The sequence below is a fragment of the Bufo bufo genome, chromosome 7, assembly GCF_905171765.1.
Source record: "Bufo bufo chromosome 7, aBufBuf1.1, whole genome shotgun sequence".
NCBI lineage: Eukaryota > Metazoa > Chordata > Amphibia > Anura > Bufonidae > Bufo > Bufo bufo.
Genome location: NC_053395.1, coordinates 170,241,633 through 170,269,595, shown reverse-complemented (window position 1 = coordinate 170,269,595; position 27,963 = coordinate 170,241,633). Strand labels below are relative to the sequence as shown.

Genomic DNA, 27,963 nt, shown 5'->3' with positions numbered 1-27,963 from the left:
ACACAGGTACATCAGGTGTCCGGGAAGGTTTTAGACTGGGTCTCAGCTCTCTAGGACTTGCTGTTCCTGAGATATTCCCAATGACCCACATTAGCCAATACAAGCCAGCAAGCCTTTCACTTAAATCCGAACTGCCATTTACACAGTCACATGTCCCTTATCAGCCAATAGAAGCTCGCAGTCCTACTCCAGGTTGCCATAACAACTGATCACAGGTTTTAGCAGGTCCTTAAAGGGACACTGACAGGCCCTATGAACATATTTCGATATTCCTAGCAGTCATAGGTCTATTAAAGTGTATTCCAATGATAAGAGTACCCCCTGTCCGCATTTTAAATCATGTAAAAAAACATATTATATTCATCTGTCAATCACCTTCCTTTGTGCCCAAGGGGCAGTTTTTCTCCTACCTTAGTGCCCAGCCGCGCCCCAACTGTAGTTTCCTACTGCCGCCCAGCTCATTATTATTCACTGCGTTGGGCGGCTCTTACATTCCCCGATCCTGTCAGATCCCGCGCATGCCGATAGAGACTTATGGGCATCGGCCTCAATCGGACCATCTGCGCATGCGCAGGAAACCTGTGTCCGGCACCCTCCCAAGCCTGAAATTTAATGCGCCTGTGTCCCGTTTTCTTCTATGAGGCTGCTCTCGGTGTCTCCTGCTGCGCCTGATCTCTCCTCGGGCATGCGCGGGATCTGACAGGATCTGGGAATGTAAGAGCCGCCCAGCGCAGTGAATAATAATGAGCTAGGTGGCGGTAGGAAACGACAGTTGGGGCGCGGCTGGGCACGAAAGTAGGAGAAAAACCGGCCCTTGGGCACAAAGGAAGGCGATTGACAGATGAATATAAAGTTGTTTTTACATGGTTTAAAATGCGGACAGGGGGTACTCTTATATCATTGGAATACACTTTAATAGACCTATGACTGCTAGGAATATCGAAATATGTTTATAGGGCCTGTCAGTGTCCCTTTAATTATTCAGTTATATGACAGCACAACTACACTGCTACATGCATGGGGGGCAGGGGCCACTATTAAACGGACGGGCGCTGTGAAGTTCACTGTTAAAGGGGCGTGTACTGTAGAGGTCACTGTTATGGGGGAAAATGTTGATATCTTTGTTTTACGACACGGAAACAAAATGAAATATATGAAATATACCCGTGCGAAGCCGGGTCCTTCTGCTAATGGGTATACCAGTTGCAAGAAAAAGTATGTGAACCCTTTGGAATGATGTGGATTTCTGCACAAATTGGTCATAAAATGTGATCTGATCTTCATCTAAGTCACAACAATAGACAATCACAGTCTGCTTAAACTAATAACACACAAAGAACTAAATGTTAACATGTTTTTATTGAACACACCATGTAAACATTGACAGTGCAGGTGGAAAAAGTATGTGAACCCTTGGATTTAATAACTGGTTGAACCTCCTTTGGCAGCAATAACTTCAACAAAACTCTTCCTGTAGTTGCAGATCAGACGTGCACAACGGTCAGGATTCATTCTTGACCATTCCTCTTTACAGAACAGTTTCAGTTCAGCAATATTCTTGGGATGTCTGGTGTGAATCACTTTCTTGAGGTCATGCCACAGGAGTGGACTCTGACTGGGCCACTCCAGAAGACGTATTTTCTTCTGTTTAAGCCATTCTGTTGATTTACTTCTATGCTTTGGGTTGTTGTCCTGTTGCAACACCCATCTTCTGTTGAGCTTCAGCTAGTGGACAGATGGCCTTAAGTTCTCCTGCAAAATGTCTTGATAAACTTGCGAATTCATTTTTCCTTCGATGATAGCAATCCGTCCAGGCCCTGATGCAGCAAAGCAGCCCCAAACCATGGTGGCCCCACCACCATACTTCACAGTTGGGATGAGGTTTTGATGTTGGTGTGCTGTGCCTCTTTCTCCACACATAGTGTTGTGTGTTTCTTCCAAACAACTCAACTTTGGTTTCATCTGTCCACAGAATATTTTGCCAGTACTGCTGTGGAACATCCAGGTGCTCTTGTGCAAACTGTAAACGTGCAGCAATGTTTTTTTTTGGACAGCAGTGGCTTCCTCTGTGGTATCCTCCCATGAAATCCATTCTTGTTTAGTGTTTTACGTATCGTAGATTAGCTAACAGGGATGTTAGCATATGCCAGAGACTTTAGTTGACAATGTAGGATTCTTCTTCACCTCATTGAGCAGTCTGCGCTGTGCTCTTGCAGTCATCTTTACAGGACGGCCACTCCTAGGGAGAGTAGCAGCAGTGCTGAACTTTCTCCATTTATAGACAATTTGTCTTACCGTGGACTGAGGAACAGCAAGGCTTTTGGAGATACTTTTATAACCCTTTCCAGCTTTATGCAAGTCAACAATTCTTAATCGTAGGTCTTCTGAGAGCTCTTTTGTGCGAGGCATCATTCACATCAGGCAATGCTTCTTGTGAAAAGCAAACCCAGAACTGGTGTGTGTTTTTTATAGGGCAGGGCAGCTGTGACCAACACCTCCAATCTTATCTCATTGATTGGACTCCAGTTGGCTGACACCTCACTCCAATTAGCTCTTGGAGAGGTCATTAGTCTAGGGGTTCACATACTTTTTCCACCTTCACTCTGAATGTTTACATGGTGTGTTCAATAAAAACATGGTAACATTTAATTCTTTGTGTGTTATTAGTTTAAGCAGACTGTGATTGTCTATTGTTGTGACTTAGATGAAGATCTGATCACATTTTATGACCAATTTGTGCAGAAATACATATCATTCCAAAGGGTTCACATACTTTTTCTTGCAACTGTATATATATGTGTATATATTTATTACTTAAAAAGGGTTTTCCTGGACTCCGCAGGTCCCACAAACCTACATTAACTACTAATAACATGCCAGTAGAAGAAAGTTTGACATTTACTTTGTAATATTTGGGTGACAAGTTCCCTTTAAAGAGGTTGTGCCAAGTTTTGATGTTATCCTATATGCACAGGGTAGGGGATAAATAAGTGATCAAGGGGGTTTGACCTCTAGGACCCCATTCCCCCAATCTGATGGAGCCACCCTTCAGGCATGCGCCCTGTTGCTCCATTCATTCTATATAGGACTGCTGGAGATATACAGTGCTCTGCTTTTTCCAAAGGTCCCATAGAGCATGAACAGAGCGACAGGGAGCATGCCCGACCATCACCCAGCGGTCAGACCCCCACCAATCAGTTTGTTATCCACGATCCAATGCATAGGGCATAACTTCAAATCTTGGCACAACCCCTTTAACATTCCAAGGTTGCAAGAACCTCGTCATGTGAGGCCAATATCCAACTTTTGTCAATGTCACGTAGTTTTGGGATATAGATGGGACACCACTTTTGCTGTGGGTAGGGTCAGAAAAATTCCTCTGACTGTGCAAACTCCGGAAACCACCTCATCTATGCATGCACAAGGGAGAAAAATATATCCCTGTTGAAGTAAAATCCCATCCATAGCCCAGGCCAGAAACCTGTGCAGCATTTTCAGAAAAGCTTCATGTGACTGGATTCCCGATCCTTGCAACTTCTCTAAGTGTGTTATGTGTAATTAAGGAGAGTTTCGGGAACTGCTAGGTCCTGGCAAACCACTTTAAACTATAGCAATATTTTACTTTGATGATTGCAAAAAGTTCCAGTATGGTGTGCACAATCTTTTTTATAACCTGCACCTCTAAAAAGGGAAAAAAATAAATAAAAAACAGGTCAACCAAGGTATTGTCATTCAGAACTTAGTCTTACCGAAATCAGCTCCTTTTGGAATGACTTCCTTTCCTTGCCCTCATTGTTGTTGCATTCCTCCTTCAGTTTCTCCAATACAGATGCCACTCTTTCAGTCTCATTCTCCAATTCCACACGACAGAAGTAAGAAAGGGGTAGATTTCCATAACCAAGGGCATCAGCAAAGGATCTCCAGCTGCCAATGTTCTCCATTAACTGGGTACGAACTGAGGCATAGATATAGGTTAAAAACTTGCAAGGTCGCAGGATTTGCTCTAAAAGGGTGCTTGTAGTCAATTCCGTCCCCGAGAAAAGATTTGGTCTTGCTTTTCCTACAACGAGCACATTCTTAGCATGAATCAGTCCTATCTTGCCCTGGTAATAACCAATGTACCACTCTTTAGTCCATAACTGTCCCTTCAGTCTAATCTTCTCTTCATTCAGAAGTGCTATCACATCTCCCTTCTTGTACTCCAGTAGATATGGGTTTTTACTTTGTCGCACAACAGTTTTTAGTAGTTTGCCATATTTTAGGTTGGTTATTGGCAGTTCCTGGAATGTAGGATACTTACATGTAACAGCTAGAGGGGACAGAACTATTTTTCCAATTTCTTTTTTCTTAAGAAATCTTCTTGGTCCTGTGGATTTCAGACCAGTTTTTGGAGGTGGCCTTGGCGTTTGTACACAGTACTGTGATAAGACATTACCCACTTCATCTCTAACCTGCACCCTAAGAGTGAAGTCGGAAAGCTGTTCAGGGTCATGGCAATTAATTGGAAAAATGATCCGGCTGACTTTGCCTAGTTTAAGTTGAAACCCTCTTACAATTTTGCCCTGGTCACCATCTTCCACTCTATAATGTGTCATGTTGGAGTAAAGACAAAGTTTCAGATCTTGAGGTTTGGGAAGAATAAACTGTTGTTTCCCCCACAGCTGTAAGGTTACGGGTGCAACTCCATGGGATTGCTGGCCTACCTCATTGACCAAAAGGGTCTTAGGGGCACAATCATGACCAAATATAGCAAGTACAGCTTTAAATGTAGGATGAACATGTTTGGGACCATATACTCCAACAGTTACCTTCTTGTTAACATATTCCCACACAGTAGAAGGGGGTACCATGGTCTGGGCTTGAACAACCATCACAACATACATAATTGGTTCTAAGTTTTCCAACTTTACTTGAATGGTGTCCCCATATGTATAAGAATGTGGCAATAAATTGTAAGGACCTTCTTTTGCATCACTCCGCAAGCACTTTATGCCAATGTTGTTTGGAGCAAGTATATTACATTTTAGCTGTACAGAGACTTTTACCTCTAATGTCAGAAAGGTCTGCACCTCCATATTACTAAGTTTGATTTCCAGCACAGGGCTTACTGTTGAGCACCTATCATTGTTGAGTTCCAGTGGAGGATCAAGCAAGGCTTTGAGTGAGATCTGCTGCGTCTCATCAGTGGCTACATGTCCTTCTGGGACATGAATACTAATGTTTGTATCCGGCAGCTGCACGGCACCCCCAGAGCTGTCCAGCCTGCAGACAATGCTAGTTTCCACAGGCTGAGTCTGACCCCAGCCAGGATTCTGGCCCAACAAGTCCAGATCATGGCAGGACCGGGCCAGCTTGCGGTGATTGAGCCATGCAGTTCTGAAATCTTCTCTGCTCTGGAACTGCTCAGGAGCTGGGGACTTGAGACCAGCAAAAAAGCTGCCCGTGGCTGGATTATCAGACTTTGCCTGGAGAATGGACAGCTCGGAGAGGCTGTAGGAACGCTTGCTCCGGAAAAATGGGTTGTCCCTTTTTACAGGGGCTGTCTCTTCCATTACATCTATTTGATTGGCACGTGGTAAAAATTCCAAGAACACATCAGTGCTGGTTTCTGTAGAGCTAGCAGAAGATGGTGCTAATGGATCAAACATCAGTAAATCAACTGAATTTCCAGAATCCGCGGCTATCTTCTGCGGAACATTCACTGGACCATTCAGAAAGGGGTTTGAAACAGTTGGCCGCAAGAAGGGGTTGTTGTTATTCGTTTTGACAGCTTTCTGATTGAGGATATCAGTCCAGTCACCTAAGAGATCCAGCTCTTTAACACCTTCATCAATGCTTTCCATCAATCCATCTATCATACCACTGTCACTAAGACAAGAGTCCCGATAGTTGACAGGTTGAACATAAGCAGATGGTATGTAACCCATTTCTGTTGTATTGTGCGCATACCACCAGTCACCCCCAGAAGTGTCCAACACGTACAGATGTTCTCCTTTAGAAAATTTCAAGGTGGTAAAGTTACTGGGACAATAATCCTTAATAGCAACCACCTCCTTTACATTATCGAGGGATGTAGGACTGTCTATACGCAAAGAGCTTGGTGACAGCACTGGAAGAGAAGAAAGAAAAATGGATCAATAAAACAAAAAGGTGGAAGTGTGAATAGGCACTTTCTATCTTAAAGGGTAACTTTTATTTTTATGAAAACAAACAATTTTAGCATGTGTTACTGCTGCAGCAGCATTATGCATAAAGCATTCTTTAGCTTCTTCACATCCCACGGTTTTCTTTGAATTTTCCCTTAGTTACAGCTGTTTAAACATTTACAATATGATGACCTTCTCAAGATGGCTCCTCTGCCAGTTCTGAGGCCAAAACGGTTTTCCCTCACTTCCCATACAGTAGTAGCCAGCAGCTCCCTGCCGACCAATCAGATTGGATTACTGAGAGAAACGCCTCCTCACTCTGAAGATTAATGCAGGCATGCAGTGTGAAGGACCGTCTCTCAGTCTTCTGTTTACATTAAGTTGGGAGACAGACAAGCCCTAGTAACGGTCTTTTAAGGGAGCAGTTAAAAGGGACAGAGGACATTAATGAAAGCTAATTAAGGCAATTACAGATCTTTTGACAATCATTGACAGACTAACTCAGGTATACATGCCTAGCTCTTATAAATTAGCAAAAAAATAAGACAGTTGCCCTTTAATCATCAACTCTTATTCCCTTGGATATCATCAGTAGTGGTATTTTAGGTTCCTAAAGCACAGCTAAAAAATAAAAAAAAATCACCTTTATGACTACATTAACCCTTTCCCGACTGCAATCTGTATATATACGTGATAGCTGCACATGCCCCGTGCAGCTATCACGTCTATAAACGTCAAGACAGTTCTTTAATCCAAGCGCTGCAAAGCGCTTGGATTAAAGCTTCTGCCCCCGCACTGCTGCTGTCACGGACAGCATACAGTTCAGTAATGCCGGCAAGGGACCAATCAGAGTGGCCCCTTGCCGACAATCGATCCGATTGGTTAGTCTGTGCAGACTAACCAATCAGATCGCGGCAGTGGAAAAAATGCCGGTTTCAGGCTCTGATCTGCGCTCTGCAGATCACAGCCTGAAATCAGGTAGTGTCTCTGTGGCCCCCAATCTGTGCCCCTTTCCTGTGCCCCCCGATCTGTGCTCCTCCAACACCCCCCTGTGCGCGCCTGCCCCTGATGAAGTAGTTTCCCCGTCCATATTTATGTAGTCCCTCCCTGATGCGGTCCGCCCCATGCTGTCTCCCCGCCCCTCCTGCCCCAGCCTCCCTCACCCTCAAGGTTAGCCGCCGTACCCCAATACCCCCCCCCCCCCCCCCATTCCAGCGCTGCCCCCGATCCTGTGCCCCCGCTGTGTGTGATGGCGGCGGCTCCATTCCTGAGCCGCCGCCATCAGCAGCGAGTGTCAGCTCTATGCTGACACTCTGCTGTAACCCCATAGATGCTGCGGTTGCAGCATCCATGGGGTTAATAGAGGGAGGGAGCTCCCTCTCTGAACCATTGGGGCTGCAGCGCTGATAGCAGCGCCTGATGGTTGCCATGGCAACCGGACGCTTTGCAAAGGCGTCCGGTTGCCATGGCAAAGGCATCTGGTGCTGCCACCTACAGGGCATCTAATAGTATTATACTTTGCAATGCAAGAGCATTGCAAAGTATAGTACAGCCATCAGCCCCATTGGATCTTCATGATCCAAGAGGGACTTGATAAAAAAGGAAAGTGAAAATAATAAAAATGAAAAATAAATAAATAAAAATGTAAATTAAAAAAAGAAATTGCCTTTTCCTATAAAAAAAATAAAATACACAAATTAGGTGTCACCGCGTCCGTAACGACCGTCTCTATAAATATATCACATGATAGACCCAGTCCGATAAACACTATTAAAAAAAAATAAAAAAAACTGTGCCAAAAAAAGCTATTTTTGTCACCTTACATCACAAATAGTGCAACAGCAAGCGATAAAAAAGGCTTATGACCCCCAAAATAGTACCAATTAAACCGTCACCTCATCCCGCAAAACATGATACCCTATTTAAGACAATCGCCCAAAAAATATAAAAGCTATGGCTCTCAGACTATGGAGACACTAAAACATAATTTTTTTGGTTTCAGAAATGCTATTATTGTGTAAAACTTAAATAAATAAGAAAAAGTATACATATTAGGTATTGCCACGTCCGTAACCATCTTCTCTATAAAACTATCACATGACCTAACTCCTCAGATGAACGCTGTAAAAATAAATAAATGAAAGCTGTTCCAAAACAGCCAATTTTTTGGTCACCTTGCCATATAAAGTGTAATAATGAATGATCAAAAAATCCTATGTACCCAAAAATGGTACCAATTAAAACCTCAACACTTTCTGCAAAAAACGAGGCCTTGCACAAGACGATCGGCAGAAAAATAAAACATATGGCGTTCAGAAAACCAATCCAGCAAAATCTGCCTTCCAAAAACCGTATGGCATTCCTTTCCTTCTGCGCCCTGCCGTGTGCCCGTACAGCAGTTTACGACCACATGTGGGGTGTTTCTGTAAACCGCGGAATCAGGGTAATAAATATTGAGTTTTGTTTGGCTGTTAACCCTCAATGTGTTAAATAAAAAAATGCAATAAAATGGAAAATCTGCCAAAAATGTGAAATTTAGAAATTTCATCTCCATTTTCCTTTAATTCTTGTGGAACACCTAAAGGGTTAAAAAAGTTTGTAAAATCAGTTTTGAGTAACTTGAGGGGTGTAGTTTTTGCAATGGGGTCATTTATGGGGGTATCCACTATGTAGGCCCCACAAAGTGACTTCAGACCTGAACTGGTCCTTATAAAGTGGGTTTTGGAAATTTTCTTAAAAATTTTAAGAATTGCTTCTAAACTTCTAAGCCTTCTAACGTCCTAAAAAAATAAAATGACATTTCCAAAATGATGCCAACATAAAGTAGACATATGGGAAATGTTAAGTAATAAATATTTTATTAGATATGACTTTCTGTTTTAGAAGCAGAGAAATTGAAATTTGTAAAATTGTGAATTTTTCAAAATTTTGGGTACATTTTGGATTTTTTCATAAATAAAGGTGAAATATATTGACTCAAATATATGACTATCATGAAGTACAATATGTCACGAGAAAACAATCTCAGAATGGTTTGGATAAGTAAAAGTGTTCCAAAGCTATTACCACATAAAGTGACGCATGTCAGATTTGTAAATTTTGACCTGGACATTAGGGCATCAATGACCCTTGGTCACGAAAGGGTTAAAGAGGCTTCTCCAGAAAAACTGACACCCTACTCTTGGCCTCATTGTGTAATCAGTTTTGATCCAAGACATTGGGCCTCTGCTGATCTTTCATCCTTCCATGAAAACTCCTGAGGGCTGGGTTTCCATGTTGTAGGTGCACGTGGTTCGCAGTGAATGGTTGCAGATCTGTAGTACCAATTTGCAACAAACTATGTGCTACTGTAAGGTGGAAAGGTTTAGTGAGAGGCTGCAAGCCAGGTATCTCTTCAGTCTAAGCAGGGCTGGGACAAGGCCATTTGGTGCCCAGGGTGAAGATGGCAAACTGCGCCCCCCCCCCCCCCCGGCATACTGGTGGCAATTGATCAGGCAAACTGGCAGCACGCTGGCGGCAATTGATGGGCACAGTGGGGCAAACTGGCAACAATTGATGGGCACAGTGGCTGTGTTTGAGGGGCAGAGTGGCTGCGTTTAATGGGTACAGTGGCTGCGTTTAATGGGTACAGTGGCTGCGTTTAATGGGTACAGTGGCTGCGTTTAATGGGTACAGTGGCTGCGTTTAATGGGTACAGTGGCTGCGTTTAATGGGTACAGTGGCTGCGTTTAATGGGTACAGTGGCTGCGTTTAATGGGTACAGTGGCTGCGTTTAATGGGTACAGTGGCTGCGTTTAATGGGTACAGTGGCTGCGTTTAATGGGTACAGTGGCTGCGTTTAATGGGTACAGTGGCTGCGTTTAATGGGTACAGTGGCTGCGTTTAATGGGTACAGTGGCTGCGTTTAATGGGTACAGTGGCTGCGTTTAATGGGTACAGTGGCTGCGTTTAATGGGTACAGTGGCTGCGTTTAATGGGTACAGTGGCTGCGTTTAATGGGTACAGTGGCTGCGTTTAATGGGTACAGTGGCTGCGTTTAATGGGTACAGTGGCTGCGTTTAATGGGTACAGTGGCTGCGTTTAATGGGTACAGTGGCTGCGTTTAATGGGTACAGTGGCTGCGTTTAATGGGTACAGTGGCTGCGTTTAATGGGTACAGTGGCTGCGTTTAATGGGTACAGTGGCTGCGTTTAATGGGTACAGTGGCTGCGTTTAATGGGTACAGTGGCTGCGTTTAATGGGTACAGTGGCTGCGTTTAATGGGTACAGTGGCTGCGTTTAATGGGTACAGTGGCTGCGTTTAATGGGTACAGTGGCTGCGTTTAATGGGTACAGTGGCTGCGTTTAATGGGTACAGTGGCTGCGTTTAATGGGTACAGTGGCTGCGTTTAATGGGTACAGTGGCTGCGTTTAATGGGTACAGTGGCTGCGTTTGATGGGTACAGTGGCTGCGTTTAATGGGTACAGTGGCTGCGTTTAATGGGTACAGTGGCTGCGTTTAATGGGTACAGTGGCTGCGTTTAATGGGTACAGTGGCTGCGTTTAATGGGTACAGTGGCTGCGTTTAATGGGTACAGTGGCTGCGTTTAATGGGTACAGTGGCTGCGTTTGATGGGTACAGTGGCTGCGTTTGATGGGTACAGTGGCTGCGTTTGATGGGTACAGTGGCTGCGTTTGATGGGTACAGTGGCTGCGTTTGATTGGCACAGTGGCTGCGTTTGATGGGCAAAGTGGCGAAAATTGACGAGTGGCACAGTGGCTGCGTGTGTTGGCACAGTGGCTGTGTGTGATGGCACAGTGGCTGCATGTGATGGCACTGGGGCTGCATGTGATGGCACTGGGGCTGCATGTGATGGCACTGGGGCTGCATGTGATGGCACTGGGGCTGCATGTGATGGCACTGGGGCTGCATGTGATGGCACTGGGGCTGCATGTGATGGCACTGGGGCTGCATGTGATGGCACTGGGGCTGCATGTGATGGCACAGGGGCTGCATGTGATGGCACAGGGGCGACAATTGTTGGCACAGTGGCTGAGTGTGTTGGCACAGTGGCTGAGTGTGTTGGCACAGTGGCTGAGTGTGTTGGCACAGTGGCTGAGTGTGTTGGCACAGTGGCTGAGTGTGTTGGCACAGTGGCTGCATGATGGGCATAGTGGCGACAATTGATGGCACAGTGGCTACGGTTGGTGGGCACAGAGTGGCTGCATGTGATGGCACAGTGAAGCTGCAATTAATGTTTTTTTTTTTTTTACAGAAAAGGCAAGCTTAAAATAACACAAAATCATTTCTTTAAACTGCTTTTTTTTATTAAAAAAATTATGATCATCTCAGTCCAATCCCCCCCCCCCCCGGGGGGGGGGGGGGGGGATTGGACTGAGATGACCATAATTTTTTTAATAAAAAAATTAGTTTGTTATTTGTATTACATTATTTTCTTACTTTTTACAGTCTGTGTGTGAGTAGCAGCTAGTGAAGGCAGGCTCCTCGTGGCTTGTTCTTCACGCGCCGACACAGCTCCCTGTAGGCTGCGCGAGTCCTCCCTCTCTCACCTCACACCTCGCCTCCGGCGTGAGCCGCGTGACGTCACACGGCGCACGCCGGTGGTATCAACCAAATGAATCCTCCATGGGGGGGGGGGGGGGCGAGGAAACGCAGAGGAGGAAAGGGAGCCCGAGCCAGGAGCGCAGTCGGCACAAAATTCATAGGGGGAGAGAAGGAGCAGCGCTGACATGGCTGGTGTGGACGGTGTAGGCGCAGTGGCGTCTCTAGCTTTCAAATTTTGGGGGGGGCACACTGGGGGCCAGGACAAAAGTAGGGGGGGCAGCTATAACAATGATACATTTACACAAGTACGCTTAGAAATGCTACAATACTTTACCCAATACCTAAAACCGCAACAGGGAAGAAAAGTCCAGCTGTCTGTGGATGACACTTTTATAGAGAGGGGGATCTGTGGATGACACTGCCATGGGGGGGGATCTGTGGATGCCACATACCGTATATAGCATCTTATGCTATATGTGTCATCCCCAGATCCACCCCATGACAGTGTCATCCCCATTTCCCCCTCCATAACAGTGTCATCCACAGATCTCCCTCCCTATAACAGTGTCATCCACAGATCTCCCTGCCTATAACAGTGTCATCCACAGATCTCCCTCCCCGCCTCTCACAGGAGTGTACATATATAAAAAAAAGCATATTTCACATGAACACTTACAGTTACTTGGCTTGGCCCTTGGGGATCTCGGACGCCACTTCAACACTTTGGCCGGGGGCTCGGCGGAGCTGATGTTGTGTTTTATCCTAATGAGAAAGATTTCATAATAAGGATTTGGAGAAGGGGCAGAGGGATAGCAGAGCAGGGAGAGGCTGGTGCTGCTACTAGGGGGTCATACCATGGGGGAGTAATAAAACCCACCATAATGCCCCCCAGTAGAAAGAATTCTCTTTATAATGTGCAAAACATACCCCTTTGTAATGCCCCCAGTTGAGCTAATGTCCCCCATAATGTGCCAGTATAAAATACCCCTATATAGTGCCCCAGTAAATGGCTCCATAGTGCTCCTCTCCCCCCTTCCTGCTAGTGCCCCCCATAATGTACCAGTATAAAATGCCCCATATATCGTGCCCCAGTAGATGCCCTCAGTGTCCCTCATAATTTGCAAGTATAAAATACCCCTTCTTAGTGCCCCCCGTAGATGACTCCATAGTACTCCTCTCTCCCCTTCTCCATAGTACCCACCATAATGTGTCCCAGTATAAAATGCTACTGTACAGAGCCCCCCATATAAAACACCCCTTCTTTGTGGCCTCAGTAGATGCCCCTATAGTGCCCACCAATAATGTGCCAGTAATAAGTGCCCTCAATAACGTGCCACTGCCAGTAACAAGAGCCCCCCCCAATGTGCCAGTAACAAGCCCCCCATCACGTGCCAGTAATAAGCCCCCCATCACGTGCCAGTAATAGGCCCCCCCATTACGTGCCAGTAATAAGCCCCCCATCACGTGCCAGTAATAGGCCCCCCCATTACGTGCCAGTAATAAGCCCCCCCATTACGTGCCAGTAATAAGCCCCCCATCACGTGCCAGTAATAGGCCCCCCCATTACGTGCCAGTAATAAGCCCCCCCATTACGTGCCAGTAATAAGCCCCCCCATTACGTGCCTGTAATAAGCCCCCCATTACGTGCCAGTATTAAGTCCCCCCATCATCATGTGCCAGTATTAAGCCCCCCCATCATCATGTGCCAGTAATAAGCCCCCCCATTGTAATAAGCCCCCCCATTGTAATAAGCCCCCCTCATTGTAATAAGCCCCCCATTGTAATAAGCCCCCCTCATTGTAATAAGCCCCCCTCATTGTAATAAGCCCCCCCATTGTAATAACCCCCCCCCCATTGTAATAAGCCCCCTCCATTGTAATAAGCCCCCTCCATTGTAATAAGCCCCCTCATTGTAATAATCCCCCCATTGTAATAAGCCCCCCCATTGTAATAAGCCCCCCCATTGTAATAAGCCCCCTCATTGTAATAAGCCCCCCCATTGTAATAAGCCCCCCCATTGTAATAAGCCCCCCCCATTGTAATAAGTCCCCCCATTGTAATAAGTCCCCCCACTGTAATAAGCCCCCCTCATTGTAATAAGCCCCCCTCATTGTAATAAGCCCCCCTCATTGTAATAAGCCCCCCCATTGTAATAACCCCCCCCCCCCATTGTAATAAGCCCCCTCCATTGTAATAAGCCCCCCCATTGTAATAAGCCCCCCCATTGTAATAAGCCCCCCCCATTGTAATAAGCCCCCCCCATTGTAATAAGCCCCCCCATTGTAATAAGCCCCCCCATTGTAATAAGTCCCCCCACTGTAATAAGCCCCCCTCATTGTAAAAAGCCCCCCCCCATTGTAATAAGCCCCCCCCCCCCCCAATGCCAGTAACACTATTGTAAAAAAAAAAAACAACAGAAAAAAACACTTATACTTACCTCAGTGTCAGCGATGCGATGCAGACTCTTCCTGTGTCCCGCGCTGTAAGGCTCGGGCGGTGCGATGACGTCATCGCCCCGCCTTCGCCGGCCTCTGATAGGCTGCCGGCCTAGTGCCTGCAGCCTATCAGAGGAAGGGGAAGGGACACGCCTCTCCCTCCCCTGCACCTCCGCTGGCACAGGCAGATTACTAAGGAGATGAGCGCAATGGAAGCGCTCATCTCCCTGTGCCCGGCGGCGGCGGCTCACTTGGGGGGGCATTTTAGATGGGGGGGCACAGCACTTCACCTGCGCCCCCCTCCTGTCCGCAAATGGTAGCGCCCAGGGCACCCGCTCCTTCGGCCCCTGCCTTGTACCGGCCATGAGTCTAAGGCAGTACAACGTTTACTGCTTCTATTCCATTTTCTATAATACTAAAATTTTTGGGGATTCTACAAGCTGCTAGACGGCGAGTGATATATTATTAAAAACAAATCTACTGTTATGTTATATTCACCTTGCCGTTGGCAAGGAGTCAAGTTATGGTTTCTGTACTACTAATCCCCCCCATAACTCATCCTTTCCCCTTCCCCTCCCCCTTCTAAAAACCCAACTGATGTCGGAAGGTTGACGTAATAGCTCCTATATACTACTCTAATTGTCTATGTTGGGACTTTTACCAAAGGCTTGCTGTAAACGATGGTGTAAAGTACTACTTATCACATCATACTGTATGTACTTTTTTTTATTATGTCGACCTGAAATAACATTTGAAAATATTAAAAACCAAAATAGAAAAAATTCTCTGTACGCTTTAAAGGGGTTTTCGGAGACTTTTATACTGATGACCTATGCTCTAGATACAGTAGATCATCAGTATCTGATAGGTGGGGGTCTGACAACTGGGACCCCCAATGATCAGCTGTTTGAGAAGGTACCATCACTTGCAAAAGCACTGCAACCTTCTCCCAGCTCACCAAGCACAGCGCTGTACATTGTATAACGGCTGTGCTTGGTATCGCAGTTCCACCCCATTCACTTCAATAGGGCTGAGTTGCGCCTAGGCCATGTGACCGATCAACAGGATGTCACATGGCCTAGGGCTCAAACACTTTGTGAATGATGTTTACTGTAATCTCTGTAGAGTTTACTATAAAGATAAGTCATAACAGGACGAAATTTTGCAAAGAATGCATCAGTTAAAATTTGGTAAATACCAGAAAGATATGACAATGTGATAACATTCTACTACAAGTGGGAACAGTTACACAAAAATGTACACGTATTTTGAAGGCAAAATATTCTTCAGGATCAAACTATAAATGGATCAGCTACTGAGAGATGATGGAAATAGATCTCGAGTTCATCAGCCATTGAAATAGTCAGTGACTGCTCAGGAAAGGTGATGAATGTAAAAACAGTGGGGGACTTACCAATACAGCTCCACAGCTTTAGGCCTCATGCACACGGCCGTTCTGTGCATTGGAGACCACCATTTGGGGTCCCCAATGCATGGGCACTATCCGTGCGGCTGCCGCGACGGATCCAGACCCATTTAACTTGAAGTTTCAGTGCTTCCGTGCCTCTGTTCCAAACCGCACCTTCCGGATTGCGGACCTATTCAAGTGAATCCGGTGCCCACATATTGCAGACCCGCTGCGGGCCACAATACAGGCCGCAGCTGGCAACAGCCGTGTGCATGAGGCCTTATGGTGGACATAAACAATTACTTGTTTCAAGATCTCCTATAGTTGTAAAAACTTTATTTGCATTAAAATAAAAATTAGCATCTCTCATGATTAGTGGACCGGATTTTCACAAGAAAGGTGTACTGTACTTATGTTTCGTTGAACTCCCCTACATGGCCGCGTGCTTACTTTAAGTGAGCTGACATGTGTCACTTTATGTGGTAATAACTTTGGAACGCTTTTACTTATCCAAGCCAGAGATTGTACTTCATGTTAATGGTAAATTTGAGTCAATGTGTTTTACCTTTATTTATAACAAAAAAGTCAAAAAGTGAATGAAAAATTCAGTTTTCTAAAATTTTAATCTCTCCGCTTTTAAAACCAAGTGATACCTCAAACTATTACTTAATATTCCCCATATGCCTACTTTATGTTGGCATCATTTTGTAAATGCCATTTAATTTTAAGGAATTCTTAAAATGTTTAAGAAAATTTCCAAAACCTACTTTTTAAGGACCAGTTCAGGTCTGAAGTCACTTTGTGGGGCTTACATCGTGGATACCCCATTGTAGAAAATAAACCCCTCAAGTTACTCAAAACTGATTTTACAAGCTTTGTTAACCCTTTAGGTGTTCCACAAGAATTAAAAGGAAAAATGAAGAAATTTCCAAATTTCGCTTTTTTTGGCAGACTTTCCATTTTAATCAATTTTTTTCTTTAACACATCGAGGGTTAACAGCTAAACAAAACGTAATATTTATTACCTTGATTCTGCAGTTTACATAAACACCCCACATGTGGTCATGAACTGATGTAAGGGCACACGGCAGGGCGCAGAAGAAAAGCAGCACCATATGGTTTTTGGAAGGCAGATTTTGCTTAACTGGTTTTTAGATGCGATGTCCCATTTGAAGCCCCCCCTGATGCACCCTTACAGTAGAAACTCTCAAAAATTGACCGCATTTTGGAAACTAGGGGAGAAGGTGCCAGATGTATTGGTACTATTTTGGGGTACATATGATTTTTAATTGCTCTATATTACATTTTATGTGAGGCAAGGTAACCAAAAAGTGTCTGTTTTGGCACGGTTTATTTTTTTACAACATTCATTTGACAGGGTAAATCATGTGCCATTTTTATAGAGCAGGTTGTTAGACGCAATTATATCAAATAAGTCTACTTTCTTTGTTTCAGTTTTACATACCGTAATAAAGCATTTTTGAAAAAAAACATGTTTTTGTGTCTCCATTTTATTTTTTATTTTTCTGCCAATAGTCTTGTGCAGGGGCTAGTTTTTTGCAGGAAGAGTTGTTTTTTTTTATTGGTACCATTTTTGGGTACATATGATTTTTTGATCATTCATTATTACACTTTATGGGGCAAGGTGACCAGAAAATTGGTTTTAGCACAGTTTTTATTTATTTTTACAGCGTTCACCTATATATTTATAGGGCAGATCCTTACGGACGTGGCAATACCTAATATGTATACTTTTTATTATTTATTTAAGTTTTACACAATAGCAGTTTTGAAACAAAAAGAAAAATATTGTTTTAGTGTCTCCATAGTCTGAGTGCCATAGCTTTTTTATTTTTGGACCAATTGTCTTAGTTAGGGTCTAATTTTTTGCGGGCTGAGGTGACGGTTTGATTGGTACTATTTTTGTGGGGCTTGGTGTTGCACTTTATGTGATGTTAGGCGACAAAAAAAAAAAAAAGAGGCTTTTTTGGCACTGTTTTTATTTTTACGGTGTTAGGGGTTAGGTCATTGATATTTTTAAAGAGCTGGTTGTTACGGACACTGCGATACCTATTGAGTATACTTTTTATTTATTTCACTTAAACACAATAGCATTTTTGTAACCAAAAAGATTTTTTTATGTCTCCATGTTCTGACAGCTATAGTTTTTATTTTTTGACCATTTTTCTTATGTATAGGCTCATTTTTTTACAGGATGAGGCGACAGTTTTATTGTTACCATTTTGTGGGACATACACCTTTTTGATCACTTGGTGTTGCACTTTTTGTGATGTAAGGTGACAAAAATTGCTTTTTTTGACAGTTTTTATTACTTAAAATTGGGGGATTTTATTTTTTTACATTTTTCTCTTCTTCATAAAACACAATTTTTTTTTATTTTACACTTTGCGTCCCCCATAAGTTCATACAAGACCTCTGAGGGACATTTAACTTCCCTTTTTTTTTCTTCACTATTAATTACTCCTGTAACTGGGGCTTACATAGTCGCCCCAGTTACAAGGGAAATACATCGCCCAGAGAGGCTGTATAGCAGAATACAGTGCTGATCGAGGTCTGTGGATGACCCGACAGCTCCTGCACTCTCCCGGCCGTCACATGACCACTGGTTCCTGATATACAGTGTATACAGCGATCTAGAAGGCAAGGACACCTGGGAATTGTCCCTGCCTTCCCTCTGGGTTGCCCTGCTGTAACTGTCAGCGGGCCCCCCCCGCTCGGCAGCTGCACGATTAGCGTGCAGCTGCCACCTCTGACGTTTTAGAATGTCCATTTAGAGATAAAACAACCGCCCATAGGACGTTTATAGCCTATAGACGGTCTGGAAGTGGTCAAGTTAAAAAAGCATCATCCCTAACAAATTTTGTAAATCTGGAAATTGTTTCTAGGGCATTTTTGCTATCATATTCTTTTTTTTTTTTTTAAAACAATCCATTTTATGAGGAAAGTAGCTTATAACTGGTTGTGGGAAATTAAAATCTAGAAGAAAACTACATTACATCCTTGACTAGGCTGGTAGACGTTTGTGAATAGAGCTTGGACATTGTTTTTCTGTAAGCAGACACGTCGAGTTTGCTCTTTAACCACCCCAGGACCGCCGTACGCAGGACTGCGTCCTGGCGGCAGCCCTGTTATTCCTCCTGGACGCGCAGGCGCGTCATCTCGCGAGAGGAGAGATTTCCTGTGAACGCGCGCACACAGGAACCGAAGGTCAACGAGCGGATCTGCAGCCTGCCAGCGGCGATCGTTCGCTGGCAGGCTGTAGATGCGATTTTTTTTTAACCCCAAAAAGGTATATTAGACGCTGTTTTGATAACAGCGTCTAATATACCTGCTACCTAGTCCTCTGGAGGTCCCTTTTGCTTGGATCGACCACCAGAGGAAACAGGCAGCTCTGTAAAGTAGCACCAAACACCACTACACAACACTCCACACCCACCCCCCCCCCCCGTCACTCATTAACCCCTTATTACCCCATATAGACTCCCTGATCACCCCCCTGTCAGGCTCCATTCAGACGTCCGTATGTGTTTTGCGGATCCGATCCATGGATCCGCAAAACACGGACACTGGCAATGTGCTTTCAGCATTTTGCGGATCCGCACATTGCCAGAACTATATAGAAAATGCCTTTTCTTTTTTGCAATTGCGGACAAGAATAGGACATGTTCTATAGGCTCTACAAAAAACGCAGTGTTCGCCCGATCAGGCCTGATCTTGTGCGCACACTTGCGTTCAGTCCGCCCCACCGCAGTGACACTGCAAAAAACACAGTAAAATCGCTGCGGCGCTATAAAGATCACTTTTGAAGGGCATGGCGAGTTCATAGAAGATTTTTTATTTTTTGGCACAAGTTAGTGGAAATTGATTTTATTTTATTTATTTTTTCTTACAAAGTCTCATATTCCACTAAATCTCACATGAACTCACCATACCCCTCATGGAATCCAAATGCGTTAATTTTTTTAGACATTTATATTCCAGACTTCTTCTCACGCTTTAGGTCCCCTAAAATGCCAGGGCAGTATAAATACCCCACAAGTGACACCATTTTGGAAAGAAGACACCCCAAGGTATTTCGTGATGGGCATAGAGAGTTCTTGGAAGTTTTTATTTTTTGTCACAAGTTAGTGGAATATGAGACTTTGTAAGAGAAAAAAAATAAAAATAAAATAATCATTTTCCGCTAACTTGTGCCAAAAAAATAAATATTCTAGGAACTCGCCATGCCCCTCAAGGAATACCTTGGGGTGTCTTCTTTCCAAAATGGGGTCACTTGTGGGGTATTTATACTGCCCTGGCATTTTAGGGGACCTAAAGCGTGAGAAGTAGTTTGGAATATAAATGCGTAAAAAATGCCCTGTGAAATCGTAAAGATTCTCATTGGAATTTGGGCCCCTTTGCGCACCTAGGCTGCAAAAAAGTGTCACACATGTGGTATCACCGTACTCAGGAGAAGTAGGGCAATGTGTTTTGGGGTGTATTTTTACATATACCCATACTTTGTGTGAGAAATATCTCTGTAAATGACAACTTTAAAAAAAATAAATTATACAAAGTTGTCAATTTACAGAGATATTTCTCTCACCCAGCATGGGTATATGTAAAAAGACACCCCAAAACACATTGCCCTACTTCTCCTGAGTATGGCGATACCACATGTGTGACACTTTTTTGCAGCCTAGGTGCGTAAAGGGGCCGAAAGTCCAACGAGTACCTTTAGGCTTTACAGGGTTGCTCACAATTTAGCCCCGCCCAAAATGCCAGAACAGTAAACACACCCCACAAATGACCCCATTTCGGAAAGTAGACACCCCAAGGTATTCGTTGAGGGGCATATTGAGTCCATGAAATATTGAACTTTTTGTCACAAGTTAGCGGAAAGGAAGACAGAGAAAACAAAAAAATTTCCACTAACTTGTGCCAAAAAAAAAAAAAAAAAACTCGCCATGCCCTCACTGAATACCTTGGGGTGTCTTCTTTCCAAAATGGGGTCACTTGTGGGGTATTTATACTGCCCTGGCATTTTAGGGGCCCTAGAGCGTGAGAAGAAGTCTGGAATCCAAATGTCTAAAAATGCCCTCCTAAAAGGAATTTGGGCCCCTTTGCGCCCCTAGGCTGCAAAAAAAGTGTCACACATGTGGTATCGCCGTACTCAGGAGAAGTTGGGCAATGTGTTTTGGGGTGTCTTTTTACATATACCCATGATGGGTGAGAGAAATATCTCTAAAATGACAACTTTGTATAAAAAGAAAAAAATGGGAAAAGTTGACTTTTCTCACCCAGCATGGGTATATGTAAAAATACACCCCAAAACACATTGCCCTACTTCTTCTGAGTACGGCGATACCACATGTGTGACACTTTTTTGCAGCCTAGGTGCCCAAAGGGGAGCAAATTCTAAAGAGCACCTTTAGGATTTCACAGGGCATTTTTTACCCATTTGGATTCCAAACTACTTCTCACGCTTTAGGTCCCCTAAAATGCTAGGGCAGTATAAATACCCCACAAGTGACCTCATTTTAGAAAGAAGACACCCCAAGGTATTTCGTGATGGAAGTTTTTTTTTTTTACAAGTTAGTGGAATAAGACTTTGTAAGAAAAAAAAACAACAAAAAAAAAAACAACATCATTTTCCGCTAACTTGTGACAAAAAATAAAAACTTCTATGAACTCACTATGCCCATCAGCGAATACCTTAGGGTGTCTACTTTCCGAAATGGGGTCATTTGTGGGGTGTTTTTACTGTCTGGGCATTGTAGAACCTCAGGAAACATGACAGGTGCTCAGAAAGTCAGAGCTGCTTCAAAAAGCGGAAATTCACATTTTTGTACCATAGTTTGTAAACGCTATAACTTTTACCCAAACCAATAAATATACACTTATTGCTTTTTTTTTTTTATCAAAGACATGTAGAACAATACATTTTGAGAAAAATTTATATAGAAACGTAGTTTTGTGCTCGGATCGGCTCATGCTGAGAGGGTACCCTACCTAAGCCTATACTCCACCCCCCCAACCTAGAAGCAGCAGAGTTATGCCGGAACTGCTTATCGAAGGGTAGCCTAAAGGGGCCAAAAGAATCATGCATAGGAGTTTGAAAACTTGATAACAGAAACTACAGACCAAAACTCGAAAGCCAATGATATTTCGTATAAGGATCCGGGATATTATGCATGGAACACGCGGAACTCCGACGACCCAACCGTTTGATGATATGTACTGGCACCTTATGCATGGACGCCGCCGCTGCCGCGCCCATGCTGAAGGAATGTCCTGTGATCCAGCGAGGACCGACCCCTGAACCTGTCAACTAACCTGAATGTACGTAAGAAAGGCCGCGGTGGTTAGCCGGGCATTGCCTAGTTCGAGTACGGGAGAACATGCCGCTTGGACTAAATACTACGCAGCCAAGCCTCCAAGGCCTGCATCGGACACCATCTGCTGTCCGTGGGAAAGTATCTGACCGCCACTGATTGCCCCGGCCGTGACGTCTTGGACGAGGCCAAGGTGAGGACATAGATGGACCCGCGCCGGATGAGCTGACCTTTCCGCAAGCACCCAGCCAGTGTATTGGTGCCCATGAGCTCGCCTGACCTGAGGAATCCATGGAAAGCCAGGTACAAGGCTGTTTCTACCAGAGCGCTAACCTGCGGCCCGAACGGTTTGCCTCTGCAGTTTGCCTGTCACGGCCTGAACAAGCTACCGGTAAATGGCTGACGCCCATGTAGTTTCACAACAGACATCTTGCGCGAACCCTTCGACGCCGCTTTGATCGGGTGGGCGGAGAAGAGTGACGGTAGGTCCGGATGTAGCCTGTACCAATGGTGCTGAATACCTGCCATGTATAGTTAACAATGCTATAGGACAGGTTTAATTGAGAGTGGCAAAAACCCCGACAAAGCCCAATAGGTGAGTGATAGGCCGCCGGTGGCCGGGTAGGTGTTCTCATATGTCTGAAACAGGCGCCAAGCTGTCTTGTAAGCCCTCAGAGTATTACTGGCCAAGGAATTGGCCATCAGTCTCTTAGCTACGGGCCTGCTGAGGAATTTTTTTTTTAATTTTTTTTTTTTACCTCCATGCGTGAGAGACTCTAATGGCGGAGTCCTGTGTGTAAACCTAAAGCGGAGAAGCCATGCGCGAGAGACTAATGGCGGAGCCATGCGTGAGAGACTAATGGCAGAGTCATATGTGTAAAACTAAAACGGAGAAGCTCTGCGTGAGGGACTCTAATGGTGGAGTCATATATGTAAAACTAAAACGGAGAAGCCATGCGTGAGAGACTCAGATGGCGGAGTCATATTTGCAACCCAAAACAGGGAAGCCATGCGCGAGACTCCAATGGCGGAGACATATGTGTGAACCTAAACGGAGAAGCCATGCGTGAGAGACCAATGGTGGAGCCACATGTGCAACCCAAAACGGAGAAGCCATGCGTGAGAGACTCCAATGGCGGAGTCACATGTGCAAACCCAAAACGGAGCAGCCATGCGTGAGAGACTAATGGCGGAGTCGTACGTGCAAAACTCACACCAAGAAGCCATGCGTGAGAGACTCTAATGGCGGAGTCATATGTGTAACCTAAAACGGAGCAGCCATGCGTGAGAGATTCTAATGGCGGAGTCATATGTGCCAACCTAAAACGGAGAAGCCATGCGTGAGAGACTCTAATGGCAGAGTCATATGTGTAAAGCTAAAACGGAGCAGCCATGCGTGAGAGATTCTAGGAGTCATATGTGCCAACCTAACGGAGAAGCCATGCGTGAGAGACTAATGGCGGAGTCATATGTGTAACCTAAAACGGAGCAGCCATGCGTGAGAGATTCTAATGGCGGAGTCATATGTGTAACTAAAACGGAGAAGCCATGCGTGAGAGACTCTAATGGCGGAGTCATATGTGTAAACCTAAAACGGAGAAGCCAGGCGTGAGAGACTCTAATGGCGGATCCGTATGTGTAAAACTAACACGGAGAAGCCATGCGTGAGAGACTCAAAAATGTATTTTTTTTTTTTTTCACTATCAACCACTTAAGCAGCTCCCGTATGGGCACAGCTCTGAGTACGAGCATGAAGAGCATGGTATAATGCAGATCACCTGCACGGACTAACTAACATCCTGTGCCTAACTAACCCCCTTGGCACCTTATGTACGGCCGGCAGCAGGAAGCCAGCCACCGCCTATGATCTGCTCCCTCTGACCGAGCCTAGTACTCCTTCCCCTGATCCCTGCCTACCTAACGGCACGGCGGCCCATGCCAGACTTTATTGAAGATGAGGAGCCTTACCCCCCAGCCGCGTGGGGAGCTCACGCTGCTCCCTGGCAGAATGCACCAGTGCGGGGGAGCCCCCCTCCTCAGCTAGGGCCGACCCACCGCCGGCTGGACACTCGTACCGCGTGGGGAGCAGCGCCGCTCCCTGGCAATGTGCACCGGATCAGAGGAAGCCCTTCCTTTACCGTGGGCCCCGGCCCCCGCTGGTTTGAACCGTGTGCCGCGTGAGGAGCCGCACAGCTCCCTGGCATTGTGCGCCGGTGCGGGAGTGCCCCCCTCACCTAGGGGCTGGTTATTGTGACTGGAACCCGCTGGGAGACTGAAGCCTAACTGGACCTACCTGTGACTGTGAAGGCTGACCTCCCAGGCCGTGGCTGACCCACGTGCGTAGTCGTGACGCAACTACCCGTAGATGCCCACCCAGTGCCTGTAGTTAACGGGAGTGCGACTGAGTCTGTGGATGTGACCGACTAGCCCCTGTAGTCGTGAGGGGACCCTACATCGAGAGTAGCGGTAACGGACCATCGCCTGTAGACGTGGTAGTATTACCTCGTGAGTCTGTTGACATGAGACCAATGCCTGCAGTCGTGGCCGGTCTTAATAATGAGTCTGTAGTCGTAACGGATTTGGGCCTGCAGTCGTGGCAGGGCTTTAGAGCGGGTCTGTAGTTGTGACAGACTGATGCCTGCAGTCGTGGCAGGACTTTATAACGAGTCTGTAGTCGTGACAGACTGATGCCTGCAGTCGTGGCAGGGCTTTATAACGGGTCTGTAGTCGTGACAGACTGATGCCTGCAGTCGTGGCAGGGCTTTATAACGGGTCTGTAGTCGTGACAGACTGATGCCTGCAGTCGTGGCAGGACTTTATAACGAGTCTGTAGTCGTGACAGACCTGGCAAAGCAACATTCCTATCTATACCATTTTTATTTATTTATTTATTTATTTTTTTTTTTTTTTTTTTCTTTTCCCCCCCACCAAAGGCCACGACTGTAGGCGCCACCCTGTAAGAGATGCGCCAGAGGCCTGGACATAATAGTCCACCATCCCCCGTCCCCCAAGCCTATGCAGGAGAAAAGAGGGGGTTGGACCCCGCATGCACCACCCCTGACTCACCTGGCGGCCATGACAGCCACGAACCCCACAGTATCGTAAGTTAGCCCACCACCTGTGGACCTGAATAACCAAGGACAGACGTGTGAGTGAGCGCACGCCGGCTGGGCGACCCTTCACTCATGCCACCGCTCCCTAGCTAACCACCGGATTATTGTGACTGCGCCCGAACCAACCCCCTGACTGACCGTATGGGCTTACGGGCGGCCCGGCTGCGTGCGCAAAGTGATGTGGCCAGCCCCCCTCCTTGAAGCCCTCTTTATATTTGATCCTTGAACATATTCCAAATTTATTTAAAAAATTTTTTTTTTTTTTTTTTTTTTTTTTTACTCCTGCCTTAGTACCTAGCCACTGTGCCTGAGCAGAGGAGCCCTGCACCTGGACTGCAGTACCAGTATGGGCCTGTAGGTGTCGCCCTCTATCAAGCCAGGACCTGCTGGAGCGCAGCAAGCCAGTGATTCCCTTCTAGGTTAGAATTAACCATTGAAATCATAACTTGTTATACAGTGCACATGTCTGAGTATCTGCTTATCTTGTCTTGCCTGAGTTTGGCGCAGTAAAGAAGACGAGTTTATTCTGCAGCGGATTCCTAGACATGACTGAAAGTCACATAAGCATGTCCACCTTCACTGCCTCGCTAATTGTAATTACCAGGAGAACGTGCATCAGGATCGGCTGTGAGGGATTTGCGCTCCGCCATGTGGAACATTGCATCCCGTGCCCACCGCTATCGACTATTTGTACAGGGAAAGCCGCGGCGTATTAATCGCCTATAGGTTTCAGCTTCCGCCCCCTGATCCTGCAGCTGGACCTCCACTTACTGATTGCAGCTAATGAATAGATCCCTGTGTGAACGGACGGAGTTTTCCTCTACGGTGGAACAAAGGTTTATGTTCTGATACGGGAGTGAGTGATATATGACGCTGCATCGTGGAGCCGACGGCCGGCGTGACCGATGCTCAGGGTATGCGAGCGGACGTCGTGACCCGTCGCTGCTGAGCTACAGGTGAGGGGTGCCCGCCTGGGGGACGCTGCATGTGGGAGCGGGGGTGCTTGGCGCAGGGCCTGGAGCAGATCGGGGTGCCTGTATCGGGGTGCCGGAAGCGATCGGGAGTGCGGGCAGTCTCCATCGCAGCTGGGGACCGGCGGCACGCTCGGCAGCCCCACATGTTATACATAGCGAGACGGGTGTACAAGCCACCCTGCCTACCTAATCACCGTAGCGACGAGCCCGACGCAGCCGATCCTCCAGTGACACACGCCCTTCTCTGGCACCAACCCACAAGCCGATTCGAAATCGTTCGAACCGACAAGTGGGGGGAGGAGGGCCAGGTTTAAATAGTGAACGCCCCGCCTCCCCTCACACAAATGCGGCACTCTTAATTGCCTACCACTTATTTGAAAAATTTTACAACCGAAAGTGAAAAGTCTTTTTTTTGCAAAAATTTCGGTAAATTTCGATTAATATCAAAAAATGTCAGCAGCAATGAAATACCACCAAATGAAAGCTCTATTAGTGAGAAGAAAAGGAGGTAAAATTCATTTGGGTGGTAAGTTGTATGACTGAGCAATAAACCGTGAAAGTAGTGTAGTGCAGAATTGTAAAAAGTGGTCTGGTCATTAAGGGGGTTTAAGCTAGGGGAGCTGAGGTGGTTAAAAAGAAGAAATGTGTGTTTACAGAAGCCAATCCCACACTTCCTAGAGACAGTCAATGGTGCAGGGCACGTCTTCGTATCTGTGGAAAGGCTGATGTTTATGTATAAATGACCTTGGTTGCTTTTAGTTCAGGTACAGAAACTGCCCAGATCACTGTGCAAAGACAAGCATATTGATCTTTCCCCATCTAACAAAATGACACAAAAACTCCTTGTAGTAAGTTTAGCTTAACTTCATGCTTAAGGCTATATTACACCTGATGATTTTTCAGCAGATAATTGCTAAGAAGCATTTGTATGAACACTCATTAGCAATCATCTTCCAGTGTAATACTGCCAGACGCAAAGCACGCCTAAAAATCATCATTTGCCGGCAGCAGATTGTGCTGTCTAATTATGATCTGCTGTTGGCAAACCACTAGACAGCATGGGGACGAGCGATGGCATAGCGATCACTCCTCCCCATACTGTGGAAAAGATTGCTGCATATAATAGCAAAAGGTCTCCTCTGCTAGCTAGCAGGTAATTGCTGGGAGGGAATGCTTCCCCTTTGTAATACAGGCTTTAAAAAGGAAAGATGTCACCAAAAACATTGTTAGTTATTATTAATTATTAAAGCACCATTCATTCCATAGCGCTGTACATATGAAAAGGGGTATACATAATATAGACAATTACACTAAGCATGAACAAGACGAGTTACAAACTGGTACAGAAGGAGAGAGGGCCCTGCCCGTGAGTGCTTACAAGCTACATGGTATGGGAGAAGGACACAGTAGGTGAGGGTGAAGTTGGTCACAGCAGTATAGAGGGAGCAGGGTCACTGGTTGTAGGCTTGTCTGAAGAGGTGGGTTGTGGACAGCTTTGTATGTACACTGCCTGTCCAAAAAAAAAAGCGCCACCTGAATTTAACTAAGCAAATAGTTATAAGCCTCCTATTGGATAATTACTGCATGGGCAATTATCTTTCAGCTGGCAATAAGTTATTCAACCCCAATTGGTGCAATGAGTTGCTTCTCATTTCTTAAACAACCATGTCGAAAGACATCTCGTGGTCGTGGAAAAGACGTTAGTCTGTTTGAGAAGAGTCAAATCATTGGCATGCATCAAGCTGAAAAAAAAAAAATCTAAGGAGATTGCAGAAACTACTAAAATTGGGTTAAGAACTGTCCAACGCATTATTAAAAACTGGAAGGATAGTGGGGACCCATCGTATTCGAGGAAGAAATGTGGCGGGGAAAAAATACTGAATGATCATGATCGGCGATCACAAACGTTTGGTGAAATCAAATCGAAGAAAAAAAGTAGAACTCAGGGCTATGTTTAATAGTGAAAGTAAGAGCATTTCTACACGCACAATGCAAGGGAACTCAAGG

At 45.4% G+C, this 27,963-nt stretch overlaps 1 protein-coding gene across 2 annotated transcripts in view; it reads right to left on the bottom strand.

The window, feature by feature from the left end:
* The window catches only part of SH3BP4 (SH3 domain binding protein 4), a 92,860-nt gene that overhangs the window by 19,531 nt on the left and 45,366 nt on the right, over positions 1-27,963 (bottom strand). For both annotated transcript variants that reach the window (XM_040440577.1, XM_040440578.1), the window contains one exon: positions 3,750-6,109. In XM_040440577.1, the coding sequence (XP_040296511.1) occupies positions 3,750-6,109 (2,360 nt within the window). The remainder of the gene's footprint in view (positions 1-3,749; positions 6,110-27,963) is intronic.